At 39.6% G+C, this 10,000-nt stretch overlaps 2 protein-coding genes across 2 annotated transcripts in view; one reads left to right on the top strand and one right to left on the bottom strand.

Moving 5' to 3' along the window:
• Positions 1–2,702: 2,702 nt before the first annotated feature.
• LOC138050773 (histamine H2 receptor-like) lies at positions 2,703–4,500 on the bottom strand. The gene is made up of 2 exons (XM_068897058.1): positions 4,352–4,500; positions 2,703–4,202 (listed from the first exon to the last, which is right to left on the bottom strand). The coding sequence occupies exon 2, from the start codon at positions 3,985–3,987 to the stop codon at positions 3,037–3,039; it is 951 nt and encodes a 316-aa protein (XP_068753159.1). The 5' UTR covers positions 3,988–4,202; positions 4,352–4,500; the 3' UTR covers positions 2,703–3,036.
• A 3,449-nt stretch (positions 4,501–7,949) lies between these two features.
• LOC138052972 (uncharacterized) overlaps positions 7,950–10,000 on the top strand; it is a 10,562-nt gene continuing 8,511 nt past the window's right edge. Inside the window, exon 1 of the mRNA XM_068899597.1 lies at positions 7,950–10,000. This exon is cut by the window's right edge and continues 1,754 nt beyond it. The gene's annotated coding sequence lies outside the window, so the exon portion shown is untranslated.

Genomic DNA, 10,000 nt, shown 5'->3' with positions numbered 1-10,000 from the left:
AACTTATGGGTTCAACAAAGACAGAGAACAATTGAACGAATCGAACACCTTACGTGGATCTGTGATCAACTCTGCACAGTCTTCAGGTAAAAAAAATAATTGGAAATGTAACAGCCAAGAATTATTTGAAAGAAAGCTTGTCGTGTATTTTGTGCTTCATTATTCAAGGAAAGGGTTCTTCATGGAAACGGTTTGATCCTGAAATTTAGTTTGTTGCAATATTGCGCATATTTGACACGATTGAGTTTCTTCTCTTCGCGCACGTAATGAAATAGAAGGGTTTTTTGCCTCTAATAGCAAATACGTTGTTTGTTTCAAAAAATTGTTCGCTGGAAAAAGGTGGCCTTTATGAATTCATCATGTTTTATGATATGCGAGCTTAACTGGATAGTTTTTTATGGCAATAGTAAAGCATTTTCTTGTCAAAATGAGGTTAGCGTCTTCTGGTGTGTTAACTGAATTAAATCGTGCGTTTGTATTTGCCGTCTGCCGCGTAACCTTGATTTCCACTCTCAAAATTACCTCCAGAACCTACTTTTTGCGTAGAATAAGCTTTTAGAATGATGTTCTTGTTTTGCATAAAGCAAGCTAACAAAATATGTACCTTGTTGAGTTCGCATTTGTTAGCGTTCATAGTATTTTCGGTCCGATGCTTCTGTTTCGTAAGGGGTATATTGTTGTGGTCTCCCATCCAAACACTAACCCCGCTGAACAGGGAAAACGTCCGGGAACTTTGGTATTACAAAGCTGTCAGATGCTCAGAGGGCACGTTTAAACTTGTGGTGAAAAGAAGTTGTGAGGGAACTCGAAAATTATCAACATGTCAGTCCAGAAGCCAATGTTGTTCGCTTCTCTTTTATTTGTTATTCGTCAGAGACCGGAATGCTGTAGTTCAATACCACACAATTCAGTGCCTTCTGATTTTCTGTGACACGTACCACAGGCAACCCAGTGTATGCTTCACGGAAGCATCTCGTTTGAGAATAATTTCTTTGTTGTTAATAAGCTCCTTGAGAGCTCGTTGCTCGCTGGGTGGTAGGTTTTTTTTAGGTTTAACCAGTGGAGTTTTTGCAAGCTTTATTTTGACTTCTTCTAAGTAAGTCTCAAGAGCAATTGACCGTTGAATCGGTGGAATCCAACTGGATTTCACATGAAATGGATGTTGCTCAGTATTTTGGTCATGATAGATATATTGAAGGCGCATCCTTCTGGCAAATTGGTTGAAGTCTGAAATTAGCTGGCGCCTTATCTGGCTTTCTTTCATGACAGGTATTGGAATGAATTTCAAACCTCGAGAGAGTAAATTGATCTGCTCTGTAGTCAATTGTGTCTATGAGAGGTTTTTGATGTGTTGCTTGCGTAACTCTATAGTCTCACAAAAACATAGATAATGAATCAAGGTTTCACTGTTAAAAAAAGCAATATTTGTCTAAAAGAAAATCGTGAAGGGGGTTTCACCTGGAAAAAAATTCCTGCACAAGCAGTGCGCGAAAATAAAAAAATTCGTACCAGCTGAAAATCCCCCAATTCCCCCTTCCCCCCATTACTTTTCTAATGGTCCGTCCCTTAAAAGAACCTACTTCTTGATTATCAGGTCTGAAACAGGGTATTGATTTTAAGAGTCAGGTCTGAAACAGGGTATCAAATTTTTGTGGGGAAAATCGCAGATTTTAGTCTGAAAGTAGGGTAAGGGTTTTAGGAAGCGGGTCGCACACCCTCACCCAATATTTCTGGCAGTACTCCCCCCTTCCCACCCCGGGCTAGTGCAGGAATCCAAAAACGTGAAAAGCCTATTGGAAAACAGATCTCAAGCAACCAAATATAAAAAGAAATCAAATACAAAAAGACATATTATTTTCCAAAGAAATCTCACCTTTTTATCCTGGCATTCCTCAAAAAGTTTTAGTAATATCGAGTTATAGATGCACGCGGGAGGTTGCTAAGCGCGAGGAAGCGTATCGCCTTGCGCGACTCTAGCTTCTCGAGTGACAAATTGGCATATTTTGAAAAATTAGATATTGGTCGTTGAATCATCGATTAGTTTACATTTGAGTGAGTGACAAATTTGCATATTCTGACCCCTAAAGCTTAGTTCCCACTGGCGACATAAGGATCATAAGCATAACCATAACCATAATCATAATCATAATCATAATCATAATCATAATCATAATCATAATCATAAACATAAACATAAACATAAACATAAACATAAACATAAGCTTCTTAAGTTCTAGTGGGGACGGCCGCTCTAAAAACGTAAAGCTTTTTCCTCGAAGCTAGCCGCCATCTTGAAAATGAACCGACCCGAAAGTACTGGTCCTAGACTTTAATTGGCCAAGACACAATTACCCCGTTGCGTCATTATGTTTCTCATTATGTCGTTATGATTTTCGCGTTCCCACTGCAAAGAAAAGCGACATAGTCATAGTCAAAGTCATAATCATAATCATATAAAGAAAATGGGCGATCATTTCCTTATGATTATGAGTATGTTGATCATGTTTCTGAACGTTCCCACTAAGACATAAGCGACATAACAGCGTTATGTTCGTGCTTATGATTATGATTATGATTATGATCGTAATGTCCCTAGTGGGAACTAGGCTTAACGATAGTCGTTACACGCTTCGCGTATCCACGACTTAAATTAAAGAAATGCTTTTTGATCACACTTTATCGTACGTGTCATTTATTATAAATAGGAGTTGGACTTGTAAATAAATGTGATTGACACATCACGGGTAATATGACATATACGTAAACATAAAACCAACGAGAGAAAAAAGAATGTAAATGTTCTGTTTTGTAAGAAGACTGTCCAGGGAAATTACAGATTGAGACTGTTTTTTTTTTTTCGCAAGTACCCTCGTAGCACTTGACTTGCTTCAACTAAATCCTCCTTCAGTTTTCTTATTCCAAAGAGCGACGGCATTCATTGTCAGGAACCTTCTTAGACTTGCGATTGAAAACTTCACTCGAATATCCACTTAACAATTCATATGGAATACAATGAATTTAGTATTTGTCGGGGAGCTAATCACGGCCCGCAATATCAATTCTGTTTTTGAGGTATACTGTCTTTACTGAGTGGACCCTTTTAGGAATCAACCATTTCTTAAACTCGGTTTTGAAAGCACGGTTCATATACCCGTAAATAAACGGATTGATGCAACTGGTCATAAAAATAAACAGAGATGCAAGAAGAGAAAGATAGCGTGGGAAATAAGAATAATCCGCAAATTTTGACACGGTAAATATGATATGAGCAGGCATAAAAAAACTGAAATATCCAATCACAGTGGCGAACAAGGTTTTGCTGATTTTGACATCGGCAACTTTGGAAGATTGCCATGAAACATTTCCATTGTGCATTTTCACTTGTTTGTAAATCTTCCAGTAACAGAACACGAGAACGAAATAAGGCGTGTACATAAGGACAAGTATGACAGGATTAGAGGATAGATCGAATACAATGACGCACAATGCAAAACCCGAATTTGGTCTGGTTTCTTGATGAAGACCAAATACTGAGAGAAAGGCAAACGTGAAAGGTATCGACCAGGCCAGCAATGCGGTGATAACAATATACCTTGGCTTGAAAATTGTTTGGTACTTAGTTGGTTTCACTATTTTACAGTATCTGTTCATTGCCATCAGAGCCATGTTAAATGTAGAGGCTTTTGCCAAGGATATCTTCATAATGGCATCAAAACTACAGGTAGCTGCTCCAAAAGACCATTCTCCTGTGGCCAGAAAGGCAACTGATAGTGGCATGGTGCAACTTGCTTGCAAGATGTCGGTGAGAGCAAGCGAGATAATGTAATAGTTGATGGGGAGGCGCAGTCTCGGGTTTCGATAAACAACATAACAGACGAGAAGATTTCCAAGCAGTGAAAGGATCATTACCAATGAAAATATGGCTGTTTCTGTTATCACAGCTGAAATGTGTCTGGTTTGCAACTCGCTCGTTTCGGTTGTGGACATGGTCACTTCCTTTTGCTTGTGCTTCCTTCCAGAAACTCTCGTTTAGTTTTATCTGTTTCAAATCTTTTGTGGATGAAGTCTCTCTCCCTTCTATACAAGACAATTCTGGGTGTATTCCATTTCAGCAAAGGCGTTTGTTTCTCAAATTCTTCTCAAAGGATATTATTTCAATCTAATCTCGGGCCAATGATGACGACCTTCCAAACGTCAGCCTTCTGTTGATAACGCAAATGTACTTTTATCATAACTGAAAATAACTAAGGGCAGTGTTCAGGCAATTCAGGCAAACTCTTCTCTCGAGCTTTATGTGTTCTTAGTTTGACTGGTCAATAAAGTGTCAATTACACGTCAAAATGACACCTACCAGACCGTGCGCACTACGCCAGCGCGTCAGCTACCTTAAACATATTTTTCACGACAAAGAAAAATTGGTTTTTCTACCTTAGATTAGCACGATCGGAGTATGACAAGTCACAAAAATTTCAAGAAACAGATTACAATATCTAAAATCAAGTGATACATTAAACGTACGGAGAAAATATTAACGATTTATGGTGGTTACACGACGTAATCAAGCAAACGACTACACGAGAGGGACGGGCTTAAGGCTCCGCCTGCTACTGACATGAATTATCCAACTCACGTAGCAAAAGTACTGTGCTAAGACAGCTGTGGGATTCCCAAAATCCAATTAAGACATTCTTAATGAAAAATCGCGTTGACCCGGTATAGCTCCGGCGATTTAAAGCAAGCAAGATTCCTTGACTGATGTGAAGGAGAATTCAAGTTGAAGGCTTGATTGATTCAAAGTTTAATGATGTTTACAAAACTCTCACGTCACACCGTAAAAACTGTGTGCGGCTTTATCCCCGGAATATTGGACAAATAAAAAACTTCTTCTTGACTTGGAACTTCTTAACTTAAACAACTTCTTAGTTTAACCAACTTTTTAACTTAAGCAACTTCTTAGCTTAAGCAACTTCGTGCTACGACGCGAGGTTATTGCGATATGTTGCGATGTATATGCGATGTACGCGCGATATCGACACGACATGCTATTCTTTCAAACTCGGGGAGCCCGCAGTAAAGGAGTTAAGTCAGCAATTAGACAAATAACAAGATTGTCGTTACACCCGGCGTAACAAACACCTCTTTAGCTCTTTTTCCTACTTTCCCAACCGCGAGAAAATAATTCAGCCACCGCCAAAAAATGTTTTTTTTTTCTCAAAAAATATTTAACGTTAGGGGGAAAAAATACATCATTTTAAAGCTAAGCAAATAGGCTTTCCAACAGCATATAATTTATGTACAGACAACTGAAACACTTTATAAAAGCGAAAGTTGAACGAACAGTAAAATATGTTTCCCAGGCAAAATTTGGTCATTTTAGCGTTGATTACGAATTTTTGGATGCAAAATTAAAATTTTCTGCAATTTATCATAAAGCAGTAGGAAGTTTGCGTTCAGTTTTACGAGTTCCCTTGTAGCTGACAGTGAACGAAGTAAATGGAAGAACCCAGGGAGGACCAGCCATATATTTCTCCCGGCATTGACTTTTTAGAAAGCAGGAAAGTCAACCAGAACCGGGTTCAACGAAAACGAAGCACAACAGGCTCGTTCCACACAAAAATGCCCAAATTTGTATTTGAAAGGCACTAAACAAGAACGAAAAAGGCGGCCAAGTTGGTCTGTGGCAACTGTCAAAGGTGCAAATTCTTGTTGTTATCGTTTTTTTTTTAAATTTGTTCAACCTGCTGAAAACAAATCAATTACAAAATCAACAACACAATCAGAAAAGCGCGGAAAATATTTCATCCTTAAGATATTGATATCGCCCACCGTATTCCTACAAGAACTGCCACTTCTGGTCCTCAACCAATTGTCTGCAAATTCACAACTGAGAAGAATTGCGAAAGAGCAAGTAATGAATTCACGAAAAGAAGCCAAAGTGTCGGCCACTTCGATCGGACTACCGTCCAGTCATTCTTTGGAAAACGTCAGATTATTTGATCACCTTACTCCCTTGCTTCAACAACTCTTGGCGGATTCAAAGAAATTTCAGAAAAGAAATGGCTTCAAGTTCTGCTGGGCCAAGAACTTTGTCATTTATCTTCGACGAACGGATGATTCTCGCCCGATTCAAATCAAGTGCCACAACGATCTTGTGAACTTTGCTAATCAGGAGGGTTTACCCATGAGCTAAGTACCTTTTACAAGTTCCTAAGTAATTCAATACACTATTCTAGCTGAACTTAGCCGTTAGTATGATGGCTGACGAATCGCATTTGGAATTTTTCTTTCCATTTAATCACTTAGATGATAGTTCCTTTAATCTAGCACTCTATGCGATATCCCATGGCCCTTTAAACTTCAATAGCGACCGTCTTGAAACACTATTATTTAATCCTATAGACAACCTGAGTTATCTAACTCACTTTCCAGCTATTTAAATCCTGAGTCTAATTTTTTAGCTGGTCTGCCCTAAAGTAGTATACAAAAATTTGGTTTATCAACGGAGTTGATAATGTAAATTGACCACCGTACAGAGATTCTAAAAGCTGACGTTTCGAGCGTTAGCCCTTCGTCAGAGCGAATCGAGGGATTATGGGTTACGTGTAGTTTTTATAGTAGAGTAGGAGCTACGCTATTGGTGGTAACATGGCAACGTGAAAGTAGGAATATATTAGTTAAATGAAAAGCGTTCGTTAATACCGTGAGGATTAAGGGTGCCGATTTGAAAGATGAATTTTTGTTCCAGATTCTTGCGGCTTTCCGTCGTACCTAGATGTAGGGAAAGGCCGCAGATAGCCATGTGTTTTTTGGAGTGGTTAGGCAGATTAAAATGGCGAGCGACTGGCTTAGATGCATCCTTGTCATTCTTCTCAACATCGCGAAGGTGTTCGCGGAATCGGTCACCTAGTCGTCTACCTGTCTCACCAACGTATAATTTATTGCATAACGTACAGGTTATGCAATAAATGACATTTGCGGAGGTACATGTGAAACGATCGGTGATCTTAACAGATCGCTTAGGTCCCGATATCTTGCTAGTGTTAACAATGAAAAGACAAGTTTTGCATCGTGAGCGCGCGCATTTGAAAGTGCCGGGTTGCTCGTTGGTTTGGAGCGCGCTTCTAACTAAAAAGTTGCCTAAGTTTTTGTCGCGTTTGAATGAAATAAGTGGAGGTTGCGAAAAGATTCTACCATTCTCGGGATCATTTTGGAGTAATTTAAAATTACTAAGAATGATGCTTTTGACTTCGTGATTATGAGGATGGAAAGTGAGGGTGAATGGAATTCTGTCATTCTTATCTTTCTGTGACGTTTGTAGTGACGACTGTCGATCAAATTGTTGGGCGCGATGATGGCCCGCTTTGACCACAGAGACAGGATAGCCACGTTTTTCGAAGAACTGGCACATCTCCTCTGATTTGCTGGAAAAATCGGAGTCATCACTACATAGACGTCGAAGTCTAAGAAATTGAGAATAAGGAATGGAGTTCTTGACATGTGATGGATGTGACGATGAATACAACAAATAACTGTGTGAATCAGTAGGTTTGTAGTGCACACTAGTACATAGCACGTTGCCTCTAATATTGATATCTAAGAAAGCCAATGAAGTTTCCGAAATTTCCCAGGTATATTTAAGAGCCGGATGAAAAGAGTTGACGGAGGTTATAAATTGATCGAGTTCTTCTCTGCTGGATGAAATAGCGCCGATGCAGTCGTCGATGTAGCGGCCGTAGAGTTCAGGTTTGGGGCCGTTGTACTGATTAAAAAATTGGTGTTCAACATATCCTACAAAAAGATTGGCATAGCTAGGTCCCATTCTTGTGCCCATCGCTACACCATTAATTTGTTTGTAATAGTTGCCGGCGAATGAAAAACAGTTAAGCGTTAAAACTAGTTCGGCAAGGCGGAGGAGCGTTTCCGAGCTAGGTTCTTTGACAGTGCGTTGATCGAAAAAGTGTTTAAGTGCTTGAAGACCTTCGCTGTTAGGAATGACTGTGTATAGAGATGTAATGTCCATGGTGAAAATAAGTTTGTCTTGGCCGGAGAAATTGAAATCGCGGAAAATTTGTCGTGCGTGTGTACTGTCTTTAATGTATGATGGCAAAGATTTGACGATAGGCGTCATAATCCTGTCTAAGTAGCTAGAAATGAGTTCGGTGGGGCAACTACAGGCAGAAACGATAGGTCGACCTGGGTTGTTGGGTTTGTGAATTTTAGGCAAGAAGTAAATGCACGAAGTTCTAGGGGTGTTGATGATGAGATTAGTGGCAGTGTCCGGTAATTCTTGATTAACTATAAGATTTTGAATGGTGTCTTTGACAAGTTTTTGATTGTTGGAAGTGAGATCTTTAGGGATTTTGGCATAAAACGAGGTATCCGAAAGTTGCCGCAAAGCTTCTTTTTGGTAAAGGTCGGACCGCCAAACAACTACCGCGCCGCCTTTGTCTGCCGATTTGACAACTATAGGTGCGGTTACACGGGGCACTTTTACCGTGGTAAATTGCCTTTTTACCAAGGGAAACTGTATTTAGTAGTGTGACCGACGCTTCCCGAGGTAAATTTCCCGTGTTAAATATCCATGGATACGTCAAAAAGATCAGTGGAAGCGCCCATGACATTTAACGTGGGAAGTTGGAAGGGTGTTTTGATGCCCGAGGTACAAGAGCCAATCGCTATGCTGATGAAGTTGTGATTAAATTTCCCGCCAATGAATTGCGTGAGATTTCGTTTTACCTCGGTAATCTTCGTAACGTGTGACCCCTAGTTAACACGGTATACTAAAACCCAAGTGTGAGGCACCGTGGGATAATTTACCATGGGAAGTGGCATTTACCATGGTGAGTGTAACCGCACCTATAAATGTCGTTGCGTTTACTAAGATTTTTAAGCGCCGCCCACTCTTCCGAGGAAAGGTTGGAAAATTTAGTGTTGCGATTGAATTTAAGTTTGTGAATGTCGTGACGGCATTTTTTGGTGAAAAAATCTAAAGAGGCAAATTGTCCCTCTGGGGGAGTCCATTTGGATTTGCGAACTAGAAGTGTTTCAAAAATATCTTTATTAGAAGTGTCCGAATCATCCTCTTTGTCGTGAAAAAAGGCTTTTAACTGAACGCGGCGAAGGAATTTTTCTGCCCTAAAGTAGTTATTTGAACGAGGATGATATAAATAGTCGAGTAGCTCCCCTTAGCAGCAAAATAAATTTTTCCGTTATGCACTTAAATGCCCGTAGTTTGCAGAAAAACCTTGACCAATTGAATTTAATGCTTCGAAGTTTCAAAAAATCATTCTTTGTGATTGGTATTTCAGAAACGTGGCTGAAAGATTGCACTGTAGAGCTGATCAATATCACCGGATACAATTTTATCTCAAATCATCGCAAATTCAAAACTGGTGGCGGAGTAGGCTTTTATTTACAATGAACTCCAATACAAACTTCTTAATGAATGCAAATTGTCAGATCCAGAGGTAATTGAGTCCTTGTTCGTGGAGATTACAGTTCCCCAAGGGAAAAACATTATTGTTGGATGTGTGTAAAGACCGCCAAACCAAAACACGGCTTTGTTTCTAGAAAAATTGAATGACGTTCTTTCTTACATTTCTAAGAACATCAAACAATGCTATGTTATGGGTGACTTTCAACCTTGACCTTCTCCAGTACAATCATCATACACCAACTCAAGAATTTATCGTCACCTTATTTTCGTTTGCATTTATTCCTCTCATCTCCAACCCAACACGCCTCACCTCTTACTCTGCAACTCTAATTGATAATATATTCACACACAATCTTTCACAAAATGTCTTAAATGGTGTTGTCCTAAACGACTTATCCGATCACCTGCCGGTTTTTGCTTACTTTTCTGGCCTAACCCTGGCGCGCGATGGAGATAAATAAAGCATTTGTACGCAAGTTTACTGACGAAAACTGGCGCAAATTCAACGAAAACGTTTCAAACACAAACTGGTCCTCACTTCTCGACGAAGATCCCAATATGGCT

Source organism: Montipora capricornis, chromosome 6 (assembly GCF_036669925.1).
Source record: "Montipora capricornis isolate CH-2021 chromosome 6, ASM3666992v2, whole genome shotgun sequence".
Taxonomy (NCBI): domain Eukaryota; kingdom Metazoa; phylum Cnidaria; class Anthozoa; order Scleractinia; family Acroporidae; genus Montipora; species Montipora capricornis.
This window is presented reverse-complemented; position numbering and strand designations above follow the sequence as displayed.